The following is a 22487-nucleotide window of genomic DNA, read 5'->3' as shown; positions in this document are numbered from 1 at the left end:
GAGATATCAGAATTTGGGGGAATATAGGAGCAGGTTACAAATAGATGTTTATCAGGCATATTCGCACAAATAGCGATAAATTCAACGACAGGAGAAGTGGGAAATTCAATTAAATTAGACGGGACTGACGCAGATATGGCAATTAATACGCCACCACCAATGCGATTCACTCGATCATTTCTAAAGACTTGGAAATAATTATGAAAAAGTTCCGACGAATGAAGATCGGGTTTCAGCCAAGTTTCAGTGAAGGCCAAACAGAAAAACTCCGTGCTCGTTGAATTTAGAAGAGTAGAACGAGTTTTTGAATTTAGGCCCCTAACATTTTGATAAATCAGGGATAATGGGCCTGCAGAAACATTTAGTTTTCTGAAGGCGACAAGACTATTGCCTTGGTATTACGGGGTCGATCACGCGGTTTGTTTAACAACATATCACTGTTTTCAGTCGGAACTAATATTTTAAAAGAGGAGATTGCCCTAGATTGAGAAGGAGCTATTTTGAAGATGTTAACGCGCTTTAAGTTAACTGATGGGACTTTTGTCGCCAGATAACCTTTTATGTTATCCACCGATGTTTCAGGTGCCAGTCTTGACACAAATATTGCTTTTCTGGGAGGAACTGCCGTCAGGCAAATGTCATTATTTGGAACAAGAGGGGGGCTCACGGTAGGAGAGTTTCGAGTTGGGGAGAATATAGATGGGGTTATCGCCCTTGTACTGGCAGCTTTTGAGACTTGCCCAGCCTGGTGACCAGCATTCACACGCGAACAGCCAGGAGGAGAGGATTATTTATTTTTCTCTTCATAACTTTTAGGCGATGGCGATGGCGCTTGATTAGAGTGAATGGCGGCTCTGGGCGGAGATACCCTTGCCACTTCAGCGTAGCTTAAAACGGAAGGACTTACCGGCTTGTTTGTAACTGTTTTGCTACCAACCGATTCAGCAATATCGGAAACATTACTGTTCATTTTAGAGTTAGAGGGAGCGGTAACTTGTACCAACGAATTAGATTTGGAGAAAGCCAGAGGTGACGTCCCACACGCTACGCTACGAGTAGAAGATGAGTGTCCAATAAAACTACACTCATCAAACCTAGACTTAATGAGCTCAAACTTTTCCCACAAGGAGCCGAGATTTCTACTCAATTCCGAGAAACCATAACGGGTCTCCGTGAAAAGTTTATAAAAATCAATGTCCCGCTGCCTACAGTCAGGACATGACCATCTTAAGCCTTTAGACGGGTCAGCGACTGCGTCAGCAGCACGGCCGAGAATACCGACACACTTTGCATGACCAAAGCGCTCCCAGAGCCAACAAGAAACGAATCGATCAGATTCCGGGCCCGTTTTCGCCTGACAAGGTGTGTATAAACACTCCATGTCCTGTCAAAAAGGCAGTTGTGGATTATAAAGAACAGACAGACAAATCGCAAAAAAGGAAAAAAAAAAATCCTCAACGTAAAAATTTATCAACCAATTTGTTCAAAATTTTTCTGTTAGGTTGACACTGTAACGAGAGATCAATAGCAAAACAAACTACAAACACCGAAAAAATAACCAGAGAAAAAGAGAGAAAACAAAAAAAAAAAAGAGATATTTATATCAGAGCTCAAAATTTTCGTTTGCAAAAAACCTATGCATCGAAGCGTAAAGAAAAAATATTTCTTTTACTTTGAATTCACTCACTTTCTTCTCGAAGTATATTATAAATTCACACACTATAAGGCAGAATAGCCACGAAATTCAACAAAAAATTAAAATATTAATTGCCGAAACAAAATATATACGACAATACCGCGCGACAGAGTTGCCAGGGTTATCAGAACGAATACCTTTCACTTAATAACAAATACCCAAAACCACAAAAACAACACATAAAACTGACGTGACTGGTAGTAGCAACGATCTTACCTATCACCAAGATTTTTTTAAAGTTATATATCGAATCATTCAGGGAATGTCTTCTATACTTGCAATATGGTGACGGTCGAAAAGAAATAAGGCACGAGAAAGAGAAAGGGAATTGGCCGCAGCCTAGTAGTTGTGTGCCCACTCAATACAACTACGAGCAAAGAAAGCTTTATCGCATTGGTATTTCAACCCACGAACGCAGGATTGGCAATTACGATTCCAACCTGCTTGGCTTTTCATGCGGATATATTAAAAGATTTGCAGACCTTTTTCAAAAACTAAAAGTTTAGTTGGAAATCATTGATATGCTAAGCAACGCCATCAATATGATGACGCTCTTAATCTCTTGACCAAATAAGTCTCCAAATCGCTGTATGGAATATTTTCTTTTGCTGGACAATGATCGATAAAGCACGTGCAATATCTGGTCTAAAAGGTAACTCTTACTTTAGGGCTTCTGACAGTTATTGTTCCGTTGCATTAATGCTCGATACTTTTTAACTTAAAAACACGTTCGAAAACCTGCTGTTCCTTTCTCAGAATATTCCAAACATTTTAAATATCATATAATATTTTATGTATGAGATTCTCGTTTTTCCTGGCTGTGAGTACCATTTGCTGGCCGTATACACTGCTATCAAATTAACATAATTATTATTCCACTTTTTGTGCAAGCACGGTTCATTACTTACAAATATTTGAATTTGGACACAAACATTTCAACCAATAATTGCATAGGAGCAAATAAAGTACTTGTAAAGCAAAGCTTATAATACCTTGTGAGGACCCAAAGTCGTCCCTCGTTTTGGGCCTCACGGGCTCTCCGTCTCTGGCTGGCGAGAGAGCGAGTGCTAGAGAGTAAAATAGAATAAGAGTAGGATAGGCACAGAATAAGAATAGCATAGGCCTAGCATAAGAGTAGGGTAGACATAGAATAAGAATAGATTAAGATAGAATAGGAGTAGATTAAGAATAGAATAGGATAGATTAGGTGTAGGCTAAGGAGCGGTTAAGAGTAGGATATAAAAATAGGTTAAGTCAGTGGAGTTATAGTCTCCGACTAAGTCGCGTTTTAGTCGTAGATGTAGGAAGTCGGTTTTAGCAAAAGAAAATAAAGTGTAAAAGAGGGAATCTACAGAATAAAGGTTCCTGCAGCCAATAAAGGTCTTGTGTTTTTTCCTTCCCTGGGACGCTGAGCTGCCAAAGCCTTAGGAAAGGGACTAAACGTCCTCACAATTTTTATAGTGCATAAAGATCTAAGCAAAACAGTACTTAATTTAAGGTCACAAATGTAGCTGATAAAACATGTTCAGCCAACTTATATAAACACAGAGGGGTATCATTCAAACGATATAAAAATCTTAAACTGTTAGGGCAGGGTTTTCAAATAGCCACTTGACAATCGATACTATACATAGGTGATTTACTTTACGAACCAAAAATATCTCTAAATTTATCAGTTAATTTCATCCAAATACGGCATTAGCAGATTCAGGAGCATTAATTTGATATTGCTAAACGAGTTCGATATTGCGATTAAATTATAGACACTATTTAAATTTGTGCAACGGATCCTAAACTGGTTAAAAAAAGGGAAGAGCTAATAGTAGCCATTTATATTCTTATGGTGGCACAGATATTGTCGAATCCCATCTCAAACTTTTTAACGCAAAAAGCAGAAATTGCTTCTGAACTTATTGTATTTCATCAACCAAGAGCAATATTTGCTTTATTTATGGTACGCTCACTATGTATATTGAAACCTAATCTTTTATCAAGTACTACCCCCAAGTCCAAGAAAATTTTCAATTTTTGCGAATCTATGAAATATTTCCTCCTTGCGAATAAAAGCGCCTTGTAGTTTTTTAAGCTGAGATCCATAAAATTGAATAAGCATCATGCAAATTGCCCAAATCGGATTGTAGGCCACGTAAGTACGTCTCCACATTGAGAAAAGAGAGCAGTTTAATATCACCAGCATACATTGGTGTGTAACTGGTCTTAATCACTGATGGAAGATCATTGATATAAAAGATAAATAGAAGGGATCCTAAGCCGCGGGAACCGTGAGGTCAAAAGAAAATCGTCCGAGGGTAGTTCTCAACCAGTTCTCAACCAGCTGTCTAATCCCACTCTTATGCAGTGGAATCAAAAAACAACTTTTTCAATATCATGAAAAGACGACAGTTCGCAGAGAATGATTAAAGATATTAGAAATTACACCGCATACTTCTTCCGCAAACGACGTAAAAATGCAGAACGAGACGTCATCAGGTCCACGCATGCAACTACGCTCTAACGACCTCAAACCTTGAAAAATATGCATCCGGAATAACAGTGGCGATTCCTATAAGTAAATCTATGTCTAGCTGCAGAATATTTGACATAATTATTGATATCGTATGCAAACCCGCTCTTCAAATGTCGTTTGAAAAGTTGGGCCTTTAAGAACCTCAATAAAACACGGTGGACAAGTGTTCCGTCGAGACGGTTGTCTGATCAGAACTTGCAACTTACGGCCAAGCTCGGCTTGCGGTAGAGCGACTGCAACACGTGTGGTGGCATGTTGTGTCGCATAACAACAATTAAAAAAAAAAGTTTTAAAAAATAAAGCAAATAGAATTTAAATTTAAATATATTTAAATACATTTAAAGAGCATGCAAATCGAAAAACATTTGGTCCTTAAAAAACGGCGTAAATCCGTTTATGATGTCTGTTGTCCGTCGTTCGTTGGTCCGGTTCTAGTCTGTCGGTATCTGTCCAGGGTCCCCTCACGCGAGCACCACCCTCGCACTCCCGCCACAACGGTAGCGTGTCTCGCCTATCCGCACATTCGGATTTAAATTAATAGCCAAGCGGTTACAAGTTACAATTTCTTTTTTTTCAATACCGCTGGCCTTTTAATTTATAACTACGAATACCTGGCCGTTTGATAATGGTGAGCCAGTTATAGAGGTGGCATCCTCGTGGCAGGCCCACGCTGGCTGCTCCTGGTGCTAACGTCATACAATATCAGATGCGGCCGCAGTGCATCCAAGATTGTCGTCTTTACTAAGCAAGGCGATTGGCAGATCCGGTAGCAAAGTTCTTGTTGTTCGGAAAATTGTTTAACTAGAGACGAAATGCAGCAGCAAGATGATTTTTCTTGTCCTGTGGCAGTGGCAGACCTGAACGCATTTTATGCAAACGAAAAGAACCGCTGCGTTTTCTCTTTTTATTTTGTTTTTATCCTCTCTCCAATAAGCAACTGTTTCAGTGTCATAAGCAATTGTTGTCTTAAATATTTTTAAAACATCCTCCAATTTTCTTTTTAAAACGATTATTTAGTTAAACCGAATTTGTGCACGTTTACTCACGAATTAATTCATTAAGAATTTTTTCCTCAAATGATATGAATTTTCCTATTTACTCACTTAAAGTAAATTAAATTCTTTGGAATCTTTCACTTCTTCATTTCTTGATCCCCTTCATAGGCAATTTTACTGATACCTTTGTTTTCCTTTTTACATAAGTACTTCTAGCAAACCGTAATAGTAAAAATTGTAAACATTTTATTTTCACTGTTTATTGGTTTATTATTAATTTTCCACAATTTTACAAAGCAACTTTCTCACATTTTTCGATATTATATACTTAGGAAACCTCTTTCATTTATTAAGTAAAAATAATCTACTGCCTTTGTTTTTTTTGTTGTTTTGCATCTGTTTGGTTTTGTTTCTCCTTAATACTATAAAAGCATTTATATGTGTAAATAAAAAAAGATTCATTTATTACTGTCAGTTGTAACTAAGTTTATGTATATTTAATTTATTTATATACCTATATATACATATATTATTTATTACTTTCATCATGTACATAGGTAATTTATTTGATGACTGAATAATGGTAAAAAGGTCATCTAATATTTGCAATTACATCCACACATATACACATATCATTTTCTTTCATAGTTCTTATAAAGTATTCTAAACGAAAACGGTATTTTCAAATGAAATGGTATGCATTACAACCGCTTATAAATTGCGTACAATGTTAAATTCACAATTCTAACATTTATTAGTTTTTCATTTGTTTATTTCTTCATTTAAACAATAAAAAGCAGCAGAAAAACTTTAAATTTTTTCTTTCTTTTAAAAATTTTCTTTAGTGCACGCTGCTACTTTTCAACGTCACACTTTACCCGTTTATTTCTGAGCGACAAAGAACTTGTAATTGCCTCACCGTTTGAAGAGAAAAGAGCGGCCCTCTTGCGACCAAGCTTTTCGAACCCTTTCATCTCTTAAACTTTTCACACTCATGCAACTAACTGAGAGTTTACTGAATTCCCTTTTTTTTTCTCTTCCTTTTCTCCCGTTTTTTTTCAAAGCATCTGACAAAACATGCACATGAACAAACAAAGGTCAACGAATGTCACACGGAGTTTACAGTTTTTTTAACGGTCCACGAATTTTAATAACAGGAGTTTTTCATATTCTACGACCCATTTTTCAGCCAAGTAAACTGTACTCTGCCTATCTGAATGTTCCGTTTTTCATATAAACACACACCCAAACACGTGTATTAGGACTTAAGCACAGTCTTTTGCATAACCATTGACTGCAGCTTTTCTTTCACTTTTCTACCCTTCCCGCCTTTCTTTGAATAATGTCCTTAAACTGTCCTTTCAATTGATAGATGTTTCAGCAAATGTTTTTTTCTTTGTAAGCGAACCCATTTTTCATGTACAAAACGAAGTTACAATATTTTACATTAAATAGTAGGAGCGATTGACACATGAAATCATTTGATTTTTAACTGCGGAAAGTGAGCTTCTCATTAATTTTTCTCCCTTTAAACAATACGGATTGCATTCTTTTATTTTACTTTTTTCACTTTTACTCGACTTTACCGCGCAGACTTTTTTGCAAGGAACCTTTCAAACATTTGTGCTGCTATCTTACGACTCACTGATCAGCAAAACAAGCAGAAAGCCAAAACCGAATTTCTTCGCATGATTTTCCTTCTCTCTGCTCTTTTGCATATCTAACGGCTAGCATGCCGTTATTATGATACTTGTGGTAAAAACGGACTGACAAACACCCTCCCTGAATTTTGTTCGCGGACGTTACAAACTGCTACTGAAATATCTGAAAATAGTCAGCCAAAAACGGAGATACTATGGTATCGATACTAGCAGCGACACCACGTTCAATGTTGGCAAATTTTGGAAATGTAAACTATTAGCTTTGTTAAAAGCATACTTTGAAATAAGAAGAAGAGTTATGATATACCAGGCTATCATAATTCGCAGAATTACATTCAGAACAAGTCAGAAGTTCAAGCAAGCAGAATGGAAAGATTACCGAAATGACAATGAAAACACCAACTCTGTTCGATCTATCCTGTCTTTTTAAAAACATAGAAATTATGTAGAAAAATCTCAGACGATTAAAGGTGCGGTTTCAGACAGGTTTCAGTAAAAACCATCAATAAAAATTCAGTACTAATTGAGGTTAGATAAGTTTGTTTGTAAGCTTTGATAAATAATAGATAATGGGCCTAAGGACATGCTCAGTCTTTTGTAGTTGCAGAGATTTTATTTCGGGATTTGTTCTCGGACTTAGGCTGAAGATTAACTGTGGGTACGAGAATTTGATAAGATGATATAGCTCTATGTTGAGCTATTAACAATTTGAAGATGCTAACCCAGCTTAGTTTAACCCATAGAATTTTTTCATGAGGTTTCCCTTGAAGCCTAAAGACAAATATAGACTTCCTAGGTGGAACATTGAGATTGCGTTATTTTGGATTGGGGAAAAAATAGACATTGAATCTCTACTTGAATGAATGAGTTAGAGAGAACGATGCTTTTTCATTTTGCTCTCTTCGAGATTTAGGCGGATCAGAGTAAGTAAGAGACGGGATTTCTGCTGAGATAACTGAGACGTAGTAGTTTACAACGCTCTCTGACTCTAGCGGTCTTATTGGGAATTTAAGTAACAATTGCGTTATTATTAATAATAGGTATACCAAGATTTGGATTTTTCCCCACCGAGCTGATTTGTTAAGTTTTTCTTTGGTGTCGGTACGGGCGGCCACGCATCGCCAACAGAAGATTTGGCGACGTAAGGTCGACTAACTCATCTGAGGAAGAAATTTCAAATGGCTCAAATGCAATTTCAGGCAAGATTCCCTTCGTTTGGAGAAAGAGACGACAAATGTCAATGTCCCTCTTCCTACAGTGAGGAAATGACCACCGCAGGCTTTCGGAAGGGTCCACAACGACATCCGCAATACTGCCAACGACTCCAGGACATTTTGTATGAGTAGGGCCGTCACATAACCAACAGGTGACATGTCTGTCACTTAAACTAGCTTTGGCAAGAGAAGGTGTGTATAAACACTTCACATCGGAAACGATGATGCTCGAAAAAACCGCAATCAAACGAGCAACGTCCCAAACTACCTAATTTAACAAGTGAAAGGTTGCCACGTACAGCACTGGTAAGCAATTTACACAACTGCCAGCAGGAGATGAAATGCAATCAAATCAGAAAAGATCAAAAATGATCGCTTAGAAACCAAATCCTCTAAGTAGGTGTACAATTAACAGATGTATGATAACTGTTTACGATGTTAACACAGTAGCTACTATGTATGTTTCAAATGATAAATTGTTCCGGGGATTGCTAAACCACGTAGAGTGCAAAGCTCCAAGTTGTTATGAAGTTGAAGTTGGAACTATTGCAATGATTGCTGTCGCTATCACCTTGCTCATAATTTCTAGCGATTTTTAACAATTTGTGCTGCAATATAATTTATCCCTATGCAAAGCGTAAATATTGCTGTTTACGATCTTGATGCTATGTGGCCTGTAAAGCCTTTTGATGTTTCTGGATCTTTTTCGCTAAATTACGCTTCTGTTTATTGATATTTATGTAGCACACGGTAATTGTTTTAACACTCTTTGTAAATTATTTGCGAAAACAGTTGGCCAGAAATTTGGTACTTGAAACACAAAGTTAGTGTTGTTGTTGCTTTAATCACTGTTGTCGGTACAGCTGAGAGCTCTCGCGGTCCAAAAGTAGATTACCCGGTTTTTGCGCTCGCTTGAATTGTAAAGCACATCCATTTTTTCACCAATTCGTCACCTAACTCGTACTGTTTTTTTTTCAGTTTTTAGTGATTAGTTTGATTATTCGCTTTCCCTTAGCTTTCTTTGCAATGCGTGGTATATATTCAATAGGTTCGCCGTAGACTTATATTTCGAGGTACTTCATCTTTTTTCACTATCAATTATTGTGGTTAGGCAAGGCCTAACCTATACTCCTATATCCTATACTGTTTCACCTAGCATAGTTATTCATACATTTTATTATAAACTGCAACTAAGGACAAATTTTCATTATAAAATAATAAAAGTGTAGTCTCTTCGTCAAATGGCCGACTCTTCATGAGAACGCTTATATGGAATGGTATCCAAAAAAACTGATCCAAGTGATTAAAAATTGTTCTAGTTAAGTTTTATTATTCACAAAGTTTCTACCAAATATAAAGTCAATACCTTCAGGAGAGTACCAACACCACATACCACACAGGCACACTAACGGGCAGACATGACTTAATCAATTCCCTGAAGTTTACTGAATCTCTGCTTATAACTTTCCAACTTTTTTTTATGTCAAAGTACTATTATGAGTCATGTCTCATTATCAATCATTATATGTTCATGTTCTCCTTACAAAGGCCCTTTTGGTTGGAATGGTTACATGTAAGCGGTTTCAAAATATCTGCCTATCTGATCTATTTTTTTCACTGCAATTTAAAATGCGGAAATATTTGACGTTTTTGCAATTTTTTTTTACTAGGTAACTGTGTCAAGATAAGCCATTGTGGGGAGAGTGGTAGAAAAATTCGTCGCATCCAATCCCTTTTCTTTGTGGCCGTGTGCGAACGAAATTTCATTTAAATAATTTAAAAAAATTCAGGAAACCGGTTGGTATAATGCTAAATGGATTTAACTCATCCTCCAGGTTATTACATAGATCGGCACAAATTTATTATACCCACAATTGTAGGATATAAACCAATGATTGTCTTCCATCTCTATATTTTTTTCACCATAATCAAAATTGTTTTCAAAAAATTTGAAACTGCAACTCTCATTGTATTTAGTATTAGTTGTAAAGTCATAAAGTAAACATGTCTATGAGTTCGCGTAGGCATCAGTACGTATTATACGCTATTGAGTGTTTTGAACAGCCGGCAAATATATGTATATATTTATGTAGAAGTTTCGATTTTACCTTTTTATCCACCACAATTGTCGCCGAAACATGCCTAGCAGGTTGTACTCCGACGTCTGCCATTCGATATTTTATAAAGAGTAGTGTTTGTCAGCTCTTTTGGGCGGCGATTACGTATCTACAGGTTCAGAAGATTTATTGGGATTGAGATTTCCTCAAACAATGAGGAGACATTTAGATCGATTTGCTCGTTCTGGTTAACCATTCTGCGGAGATGCAAAGCAAGGTGTCAAATCATGGTTCATATCATGCAAGTCATGTTCTATAAACTCTTCAAAGTTGGTATTGATACATTTTGCAATGTACAATTTATCCATTTCTTTGTATTGCCTGAATATATGACTCACGCATCAGAAAATAAATAATCACATATCTTCAAAAACTATCTGTGAATATAAAAAAGTGTGAGAAACCTTTAAGAGACCTTTTCCTTGTTGAACCACAAAATTTGCGTTTATATCAGAATTAACTTTAAAAAGCTTTTTTAAAACTTGTAATGCCCAAGTTTTGCATTCATAGTAGAGGCACATACTTGACTCAACTCCTTTCCTCATCCTGTTCATTACACTCTACTTCACTATATATATTAGGGTGTATTACCCCAAATGACGAATGCGTGCTCTTCTTTGTGTAACTTGTTGCTCCGGCGATGTTCTTATTCTAAAATTTTGTTTTTCAAACTTGCTAGTTTCGCGAATAATCTTGAGCTTCGGTCGTCAACAAAATTATTCGTTTCACCGAGAAGAATGCAGAGAAATAGGATGGTTCACATATCATTCGACACTCCAATATCGATTTCTTTTAACTCATCCAAAGTGTCTTGAAGGTTTTTGGTTTGTTCAATTGCAAATTTTTCACAAACTTCTTAAATACCTTTACTTTCCTAGCTAGGTCTTTGCTTGATAGAGATTTGTAAATATTTCCCAGGCTTCATTTGCAGTTACGCATATTTCTGCACGGGTGAATTTTGTTGATTTCACGCTAAGTAACACATTTATCTTCTGCTTTCCTTTCACGTCGCACGTAAAAGATTACGTCATTTAGAAAAACATTTTTTAATGTTAGTTTTTTATTTATATATATCATTACGCATAAGATAATATATACAAGCTCTGAGTTCAATGGTAGTATCTAAAACAAAAAAAATTATTTTTATAATTTATTTATATGGTCGATCATTGCAAAATGAAAGAAACTAATTTTCTTACTAATCATAATTCCAGTTTTCGTTGTTCCGCCTTCTTTTATTAAAATAAGAATCTTAGATTTTGCTTTAACAATATTGAACTCATTTTATTTAGTCTTATTTTAGTTTTACGACGTTGCAATTCGGGAACATAAATACAGTCATATTTAGCTTTCAATGATTTAGCCTACCTAATATATGTTTCCGACAGTTCACTTGTTTGTATTTGCGGTAATAAGAATAATAAGACGCGGTTGAAACCAATATCCTTCTGAGCTCCTTATCACCCTAACGACCTAGTCATACCTCTCTTACGTTCAATATTTGCGACGTATGTACGCTTCATTTATCAATAAATGTTCTATGATCCGTTGGTTTATATGGACCGTACACATTTCACACTGGTCGAGTTATGATGTACTTGATAAAACATTTATAGATAAATTAATTTCTTTTTTAACTTTTAGGGTGACTCTGGCGGCCCTCTACTCTGTCCATACCCGGGTGAAAAGGATAAATGGTTTGTAGGTGGCATTGTCTCGTGGGGTATAAATTGTGCTAATCCCAAATTACCAGGTGTTTATGCGAATGTCGTAAAGTATGTACCTTGGATACTCGAGCAAATACAAAAGCATGCTAGGCCGCTAAATGACGAAAAAACTTCAAAGCATGACTTCCATCGCGGAGGGCCACATATAGCATTGAACATGGCGACGACGCCTGGAAATATCAAAACATTCCACAAAATACAAAATCAAAGTCCTATGAATGTCGATTACTATCACAGTGAGGAAATGAGCAACAAATAGAACGTAGAAAATTATCGCTAAAAAGGTTGTATATGCTATTTGTTGCCATTATCACTTATACAGTATGTAACAAACATAATAACAACAGTAAAATCAAAAAATTTGTCAAGTTCTAGAATTTATTTGAAACTATTGGAACTTTGCGAAGCACAAAGCATTGCATATTCATTCAATTGTACAGTTTAACAATTCTTTTTGGAAAGCGTTTAACGTTTAAGACAATAATTTGTTTTGTATAGAAAATTAAAAAAAAAGCAAAGCAAAATGTGTTTATCTGAGTCGTCTATTATTCACATATCTACATATTTATACAAATACGAAAAATTTTCTACGAAAGATTGGTGTGCGTATTTAAAAACACATTTATAGTGAAAGTCTTTAGCTAATGTTAAAGATGCTTTATTGTTTTGTTTAAAAAATCAAAGTAAAATAACAAATAACCAAAGTAATTAAAGGAGATATGCTGGACAATAAACATTTATGGAAACATAAAAGAAAGAAGACAATAATATCAACTAGCACTAATAAGAACTACTATTATTGTATATACACTTACATATATATAAACAAATAAATTAATCTAGAATTAAGAAAATCAATGTACTTTAACGTTGCTACTGAGAAAATTTTTAAAACCAGTGTTACGAATATTAAAAATTTAGACACAATTTGTTGAATGGATTCTTGTGTTTAACTTTGACAGGCTAACGAACTTTACTTTTCTACCTCTTTTTGCCTCTTTCCCCTCACCCGCGCTTTGGCAACCTTTTTCTATTCTATAATAGATATTTTTCTTAAAGTTATTTTAGAAATAGATTTTGCAGTCAAGAGAGAAATATTCTGTTATAAGCAGGCTTGTATGTATGCACACACTGCAGTAAATGCATGGGTTTCAGCTTTAAATAACTTTAAATGAAAATAAATATTAAAACTAAAGCTAAAACTAAAACGGCTAGAATATTAAACCTTTGTTCTTTTTAATTGACTTTAAAAGAACATCACGAATATATTTTAAAATTTATTAGATTTTCTGGTTTGCCGAACTTGAAAAATTATATATTAAAACATATATAAAAAAAAAAACAAGAAAAAAACTAATAATTGCGTTTTGTACTTTTGCCAGTTGTTTCAATTAATTTGATCTTCAAATTGCAGCTTTACTAGTTCGGATAATATAACTTCAACGCTTGTTTCGAGACAACGTAATTGGAATCGCCTTAGAAAATTTTCTATCTTTTCTCGATATACGAACCAATCACCTTTATCACCTTTATCGGCATTGATATCACATACCAGCAGCTGTTCTAAATTAAACTGAGCTTTATTTACAAATGGTCTGGAAAGCTCAAAGTGAAAGCGACTTCACGTTGTTTTGCTTTTTCGAATTTAAGGATCCAAAGTGATAAGATAGGTATACATAAACCAGCTTGAACAAACGATATCTCATAAGTCACAATGTATTTAATAGATGTTTATGAATCGCTTGCCTACATTTTTCTGTGAAAATTTGAAAAAGTCGTTTAATTTTTTCCAATAAGCTTTAGAAAGTACAAAACAAAGTTTATTTACAAAGAATGTTTTTTGGGACTATATTGAAAAAATAATTTAAAAAAGATGAAATAAATTTTTTCAACTTCCAATCAAAGGTCATGTGCTTTTTGTATTAATTTTTTGGAATTTTTTTAGAAAGAACATCTCACCCTCTCTCATATATACACGTTGACGTTGAGTTTTGTAAAACTTAACAACTAAACGCACGTTTCCATTCGCGAATGTCGAAAAAATTCGCGCAGTACTACTGTAGCTTTAAGATACCTATGAAACAGTAACTAAACAAGTGTTGTATACATGAATTTATATATACACATACCTAGACGCTAATGCATATTTCATGCACGTTTACTAGATATATATATTTAGAACAAATAGATATAAATCTTTATATGGAAAAGCAAGCCAATTAAAAAACATTATTACTCTATACAAATTCCATTAGTCAATTAATTACGCGTTTATATACACATAAAAAATGTTATGCTTTTTAAAACACGTTCTCAGTTAATATTTCCATCAATCGTGAAATGCTTAATTTGTGATGATAAGAAACGAATAAAGATGGACTTTACTGGCTTTCTTTACATTTTGCTACCATCCAGACAGATTAAAGCTTAAAATATTTTAATGATAGTAAGATTTTTATCGATATGAATACATTAGCTAAATATTAATAAAATTCTTGATGGTATATAGAGATTGAAGATAACGCACATAGCAAACTATCCTAAATGAAACAACTTATAACAAACCTACCTATTACATGTATTTGTATGTAGATTTAACCGTGACAATAAGAAGAATTAAAGGATAACATTTTTAAAAATCCGAAGAAAAATTGTTTTTATATGTGAAAAAAATAATGTCTATATGGCTATAAGTAGTTAATAAAGCTTTATACGAAAAGGAATGAAAAATAGAAAATAATATTTAAAAAAAGAAATTATATTAATGTTAGCCAAAATATATACCAAAGCGGTTGATTAAAGATAAAACAAAAAAAAACCAAACAGAAAGAAACTGTATATTGAAAAATAAGGCAGAAATAATGAAAAAAAAAATTATAATTTTGAAATAGATTTATTTTTATCACATCTGTTCCTTAAGCTTAAAATCCATTCAAAGAAAAATTGTTACAACTTCTATTTCCTTAGTTTTTTAGTTATCATTAATTACAAACAACGGAGGAAACAAAATCCATTCGCCTAAGAGAAAATTACAATTACTCATCACCTCAAGAATATATAAATATAGCGCTGGTAAACCGAGTGGAACGCTCGCTCGCACTTAATTTCTGAATAGTTGAGAACGACATTTATTTTCGACTCCCAACGTACCGAGCATGTCTACATTGTCTGTGGGCCTCATGTTCATCAACATCCGCTAAAGTCCAGAATTCTTTGAAAATATTGATTTACAAAACAACATTGGATTTTATATAAAAAAAATATTTTTACTGAAAACTCTCAAAAATTGGCTACAAATTCGGTTAAAATTAATCAGCCAAAAATTCCCCTCATTTGATAGAAGACGTTGCTATAAAGCAATAGTTGCAAATTAAAGCGCAAAATATGCGGTCGGTCAATGAAATTTAGCGAAAATATACTGGCGGAATGTTTACAGATAAATATTAAGTTAAAATTACGCTACAATAAATGATATTAACATTCCTGTGGTGTATTTTACATTTTTCGTGACATATTTCTATTTAGCTACAAGTATGAAACAGCTCGATCAAGGTTGATCGCACCTCCATCCTCTCGTGCATACTACCCGAAAGGACTATAATTTGTACCGCAACTCTCAATTATAAGCAAATGGGACTCTTTATCAGAATAGCATAAAAAAGTCAAAAAGTGCCCAGTTTTTGTTAGAATAATAATATTATTGAATCTATGGCCCAATTCTGAACACTAGAAATCTACCATTATTGTAAACAAAATTTCAAATTTCATTAAAAACCATTCGTTTAAAAAAGACAGAAAAATTAATGCGATTGGTGTGATAGTCTAGAAAGGTTTTACTTGGTAGTAAATTTTGAGAACATTTGCGCAGAATTTTCCAGCAGTTCTGCACTAAAGTTCATATTTGCTCTAATAGCATACGGTTCAGTATATAATTATACTTCTCGATTAACAAAGAAAATGGATGTATTAGTCATTTGAACTGCATTGCTGTGTTTTTAAGTGTATAACTTTGGATGCATGATATAGTTGGGTAATTGAAGATATAATAAAAATACGGCCATGGCCACACAAAGTTCCAAGTGATTAAATTATGTGTTTGTAGTTTTTTGAGGTTTTGTGCTTATTTGTCATAAGGCAAACAAAACAGAATATGTAGATCTACTTTGTACATCCCTCAAATGAATTAATTCCAAAATGAGTGCGGTAGGCACCGCGATCTCATGGATTAAGTTTTTCGTAATAAAACCAGCGATATGGGTATCGCATAAAAGGGAGTAGAATGTGACGAGCTAAGTGTGTTAATTCTAAACTAATTGTGGTAGATGCCACGTATTAGCGGATAATAGTTTTTTTAAAAATATTTTCGATACAAGTATCTAATGAAAAGAGTAGTAGGGTAGGATATTATAAAGTGTGTCGGACATTTTCTTGGACACTAAAATCTCCGTAAGTTTTCTTTGCAATCTAGTACCTAGAATGGTGACACTGTAGAGTTTTTATACCATACTCCGAAGAATCATCTCCTGGATCAGAATCAGAATCATCTCCTGAATCGGTCTGCCAACTAATACGAATACGATTAGCAAAATAATTTGCGATTTTTATATATTCGCAAGAGGTGTGTTTCCGGTTTCTCTTCAAGGCAAATGAAAAATTTTTTTGTTAATGTACAAAACAAAAAATTGTAGTTTACTGGTTAAAGTGAAGCATGAAATAACCGCTGTTAAATCAAGAAAGGTAAATATATGTTATAAAAAAAGGGGAAATAGAAATAAGAATCAAAATGCACTTGTTGATAAAGCACAAAGAAAGAAGTCTTACTGCCATATCTTTTTCAATGTGCATCCACGTTTATGAAAAAACAAAAAATAAGTAATTATATTACGGAAAGAAATATGGTAGAGGACAATAGCCTTTAATAAGAAAAGAAATTCCATTATAATGTAGTACATGTGCTCAGTTTATCAACCTAGCTTTGCGTTAAGCGAGGGTTTTGAAAAACAATGTAAATGGACATGTATAAGCACAGAAATATTAACGTAGCCACACAACAGCCCCAATCGTTCTATGCTTAAGTGTTTAAAGTAATAAAAGAAAGAAAAAGAGAAAGCAAAACAAACGAAAAGACAGAAAAAGATCTTAAAAGTTTTTTATTTCTATCGTACTCTTTCGTATGTTTGTTTTCTTTATTTATTCAGCTACAATCTTCCTCTTCTTCTGTTCTTCAGGGAATCAGCAACTGAAAAATGTGTAAAAAGGCGCAATGTGAACACAGAGTGCTTGGTTAGGGTTTTGGTAAAGTTGGGGTTAGATTTGGTATATGATGTAATTTATTATGTGGCATTTATTATTTAAGTGATTATTTCATTAAAGTTTTTTTTTTAATCCTGCGTGTTATACGCACGGCGTGTTTTTTTTATAGTTTCACGTGTATTACTACTTCGTCACGTAGGATAGAAGAATAGAACGAAAAATAAATTCCGATGGATAAGATGCAATGTAGTATATAAGCATAAAAAGTTATATGAAGGAATTGATGGGCGTGAGAGTAAAAAAGTGTAAAAGAGAGTAGGTTCATAAATTGGCTGTAAACGCTTGTATGTATTGACGCCATGATTCAAAATAAGAAAAAATTGCGACGTAAGCTGTTAAACTGCGAGAACGAAAAAGGTCGAGAATGCTGTGGTCACGAAGACCACAAATACTTAATTTGGAATGGTGAATAGAGATGGTAATATTCGGACAGACAAATAGGGTATAATTAGTAGATTGTAAGACTCCACATGTCTGGTTCCACATAAATGATATTTCGTAATGTTAATTTTGAATAGATGACCATTACATCTCAAGATAAGCCAAGGGGTTCGTGGAAATAAAGAGTATGAATGACGACCATAAGGTGAGTTACCCCATCGCGGTTGCCCAGAAAGAATTGAATGATTGTCCTCAGATCTGTTGAAATCGCGGCATGATCATTAAAATGAGATGGTCTAGAAGATGCGATTTTATCTGCAATGTTGTTGCCAAGAATGTCTATGTGCCGGCGCACCCAAGGAAAGCGAAAACAAAATGTATTAGACGTGAGGCTATAAAATAAGGAAGTGAGTTCTAATATGTAGGGATGAGTTTTACCTGAGAAGAACCATAGATGAGCAGAAGAGTAACCATGGAGTCTTTTTTTTGGGAAAGACGAAGCATTTGGTCTTATTGACTGAAACTGTGAGTTGAAGTAATTGAGGACGAGAGGAAACAAAGTCGAGGACGATTGCGAATTGCGTCCACACAAATCTGGATCAGAGTTGGAACTAAAAATGACAAAATCGTCAGCATAGCCCAGGCTTGAACTGTTTTTAGAAAGAGAAAGTTAATGTATAAATTAAAGCAAAGAGGATGCTAAATAGATCCCTAAGGAACACCTATATAAGGTGTCCTTTGTACAACAACATCATCATTGTTAATTAATACATTCTTATAGAAAAAGAGGTTATATAACAAATTGAAAAATTTGGTAGGGATATTCAAAGGGAAAAGAATAGATTTTAAGATTTTGATATTGATAGAAACAAATGCTGAGGTGGTGTCCAGAAAGCAGAGAATGAGAATGTGTTTCTTAGGAAAAGCTGAATTATATTGTTGACCACAAACCAGAGCTGTAACGTCTGAAACCAAATTGAAGATTGCTAGACGTGAATGTAACACTTTTTCGAAAATTTTTCTAAGGATGGAAACTAAGGCAATGCATCTGTAGGAATTAAGATTAGCTGGTGAGTTATTTTTTTTCGTTGAAATAAAGATTGGAAGTTGTACCAGGAAGAGGATATATAGTTGGTAATTACAATATTGCTAAATGCTTTTGGTAAGATTAATATGTTTTCACTGTTGAAGATTTTGACATGATTGTAACGAATGCCGTCTAAGCTCGGAGCTGAATCTTTTGAGAGATTAATGGCTTTATCGAGCCCAGGGAGATATGTCGTCTAAGAAAAAATTATCAAGTTCCTCATCGAGCGAATCAGAGGGGGTTACAAGACCAGGAGGTCCAGCAAGTTTATCATAGACCTCGTTAAAGAGTTGTGAGGGAATGAAACAATGAGAAGAAGCGATGCCTCTGAAATTGACATTTTCACAAAATGTTTTCAATCTTTACGTTTTTCCAGCCTGAGAGTTTAAGTATATTCTTTTTTAAAATCGGCCGAAAGTTTGAAATTTAATCTAGAAGGAGATGTATTGCATTTATTTATAGCGAGCCTAAGTTTGGCGGTTACTCGATTGCATACGGTGTTCCACCAACGATTAGGACGGTAGGATTTTTTAGAAGACTCTCGGTTGAGACCATAAGCGCAAGACTTGGACAATCTATCAAAGAAACAACTCGAAGAGTTCGGATGGTATTTGGAATATTACGGATAGAACTGTTAAATAAACAAGTTTTGATATCAGTGGCAGTGGGTAATAGGACGCAAATGAAGACCAATTTCGAGAGAGTGAGAACTACTTAAGGTGCCGTTAAGGATCTTCCAGAGAACTTACATTAGGTTCACAGATCGAAAGATCTATGGCAAAAGAGACGGAACCAAACTGAGTGGGATCATCGTTATTTAGTAAGACTAAATTGGTCTTTTCTAAAAAATTTTGAATTTACCTGCTAATTGAATTGGAGGATCGACTACCCCAACTAACATCGTAAGCATTAAAGTCGCCACATATTAATGCAGATATGTTAGATGTGAAAGAAAATCATCTATAAATTGCAGATCCAGAAACATTACAATTAGGTGGTATATAACAACTAATGATCACGAGTTCCCCAAAGGAAGTGTAAATCGTGCAGCTGCAAGCTTTGATAGGTACACAATTTGCAAGATACGAAATCCAAATACGTTATGATTCTTAATAGAAAAAGAATCATGAGGTTGAAGGAAAGTTCGAGAAAGAAGGGCCACGGGGATGTCGTTATAATGAATGTATTGTTCAAGCTGTTTTAGTTTGTTATGGATGCTAGTGCAATTAACTTTAGCTATTCTCAGTTTTGATTGGGAGAGAATAGGGGTGCGAACCCGAGGGTGTTTTTGGTTTACAATAGTCATGCGAAGGGCGCGAGATAAGCGTGTGGCGGATTGAATGGTAGAATTTGACTTAGAGCTTTAGAGTTTTGAGATAAGTTAGAGGAAGTATTGCAATCAATGATCATTTCGTGATCGAACGGAATATTTTCTGTGATGTGGGAGTCACAGTTTCGGGATTTGAAGGTTTTATATTGGAAGGGGAGATGATTATTTCAGGAATTACCATCTTTTTGGTTGAAACTGAGACAATAGAGTCAATTGTTTGATTATTGGTTGAGAAGTGGGTGGAGGCAATTTAGGGAAACTTTCTAGAGGAAATGAAAAGATAATATATCTGCGAAACCGTCAGCATTTCGAAAGAGGGTGGATTTGGTAATTTTTTTTATAGGAACAACAAATTATCGAATTAGATAAATGATTACCCTTATAATTGATACGTTTCTTAGTTCGAGAGCAGTGTGCACGAAACGCCAACATTTGCGGCATTGTAATCAGCTACCATCTCTCAGAACTACATAACATGGTAAGGTGAAACGCAGTAATGGATACGCTGCAGACAGCGAAGGATATCCTTAAAACATAAATAGTCAAATAGCCACTAAAAAATTTGGGTGAAAGAGAAAAACATAATAAAATAATTGCAGCAAGGGGAAATGCTTAGTAAATAGTAAACGAATTCATTAAACCTAAGGAAAACTGAACGTTTCGCATAGAGATATTATTCGAACAGGATTGCTTTCCTGACCGGCAGTTGTAATTTGATTGTTGAAACGCGATATAATAATCACGCACCACAGAAAAGTTCTTTTAGAGCAAAGTGAATAATCCAAAATTAAAAGTACCGATTAAAACATATTGGTGTTGACTGGTCAACGTCAACTTAACTGCACCACACAATGTTTGCGTTATGCGTTGTGCGTTGCTTACACCTTCCTTTTGTATTCTTTTCACAAACAAAAACGGTAATGGGTAGAATAAGGAGTAAGTATAAAACAATGATTGCAGGGTGCAGCCGTCAATGGTGGATGCGATGATTAAGCATATATAGATATGCTTACGTGCTTATAACTGAAATAGCCTCTCTTTTCTTTCGGCGAACAGAGACTTGTAGGCGTCATTAGTAAATGTTACACAAAACAAAGATTTTGATCGATTGACTTTAAGTTTTTCTATAAAAAACTTGCACATTATAAAAATGAATTTCACGCTATAGATATACATAAAATATTGCCCAGCATGAAATTAACGCTATTGTTGTTATACGATGCAAGCTTTTTTGCAACGATATATTTTGCGATTATGAAGTTAGGACTTGCAAGACCGAATAACCAACCTGAAGAGATTGTGCATAAGATTTAATAGTATATTGCAAGCCAAACGAAAGCTCGATACCGATTCTTCGCGTAAAATGTAGTTGCATTTATTTTAACCAAAATATTAAGTTCTCACGTGAATTTGCCATTGACAAAAGTTAAACCGGTTATTTAATTTTTACGCATTTGGATTAATCACGATATTGACAACAAAATTGCCTATGCTAACAATTAAACAGGGTATTTAGAACGGTTCTGCCTAACCACGAAACTTTGTTTGTTTGGCAAAACTTAAACCGACTCCTCAATTTTTGCGCGTATTGATGAATTACGACACAGACAATGAATTTTCCTTCGTAAACAAACCGAATTTTGCGTTTATTAGGCGTTTTTGGTTAACCACATGAATTTTCCACAAAATGTTTTTGTGCATTTTGTTAGATATACGAGAACTTTCAACGGTAGTCGAGAGGGACCTCCGCGGTGAATGCAGCAGCGTACCAGCTGGATATAAAACCCTTCGCAATCCTATATTCATGTTCCCATTATCGGTCTATACTTCCAAGCGATTGAAAGATACCTAAGCAACATATCTGGTAAAGATTTGCAAAGATGCTGTATTTATAAATTCAACCCCGGGTGGCAAGGAGGTTTGCATCTTTCAAAATTCTTGTAGCGTTTACATTATTTGATCAAATTATATGTGCTCAGTTGTGTCCTCACACTATTTTAATAAGGAACTCGGAAATCCCTCAAGTAACACCGCTCCAGTGACATTAGATACGAAATTACGCAATACGTATATTCATACCTTTAATTACTACCGCGTGATACGATTTACTTAAACTTGACTCAAGCCGAGGAATAATAATGGTGAACCTCTATATTCCGATATTCAAATTATTAGATGAAGCAGAAAACACAAAACTGGTGGGACAATGTTAATTGCGGTAAACAATTACTTCCCTTTGCGTTGAAATTAATATGCCTACTTTTGTCTATGCAACGGGCTCCTATATTCGTCGTGCCTAGGATATTGTTCTTTACCCACAATTGTGATAAGCTGATTTTGCTGGGCGATTTTAATCTTTTAATTTATTTCTCCTGGGTTCTCAATGATGATAGTAAACATTACATACCGTTCGCGTGTCCGTAGTTCCGCTTTTGATAT

General features: G+C 34.8%; 1 protein-coding gene across 1 annotated transcript in view; it reads left to right on the top strand.

Annotated features, from left to right (window-relative positions):
- Positions 1 to 13763, top strand: part of LOC119640279 — an 88171-nt gene extending 74408 nt beyond the window's left edge. Inside the window, exon 14 of the mRNA XM_038038188.1 lies at positions 11855 to 13763. Coding sequence (XP_037894116.1) covers positions 11855 to 12196 — 342 coding nt within the window. The 3' untranslated portion in view covers positions 12197 to 13763. The remainder of the gene's footprint in view (positions 1 to 11854) is intronic.
- The last annotated feature ends 8724 nt before the right edge of the window (positions 13764 to 22487 follow it).

This window comes from Glossina fuscipes, unplaced genomic scaffold, assembly GCF_014805625.2.
Source record: "Glossina fuscipes isolate IAEA_lab_2018 unplaced genomic scaffold, Yale_Gfus_2 117, whole genome shotgun sequence".
Classification (NCBI taxonomy): Eukaryota; Metazoa; Arthropoda; class Insecta; order Diptera; family Glossinidae; genus Glossina; species Glossina fuscipes.
This window is presented reverse-complemented; position numbering and strand designations above follow the sequence as displayed.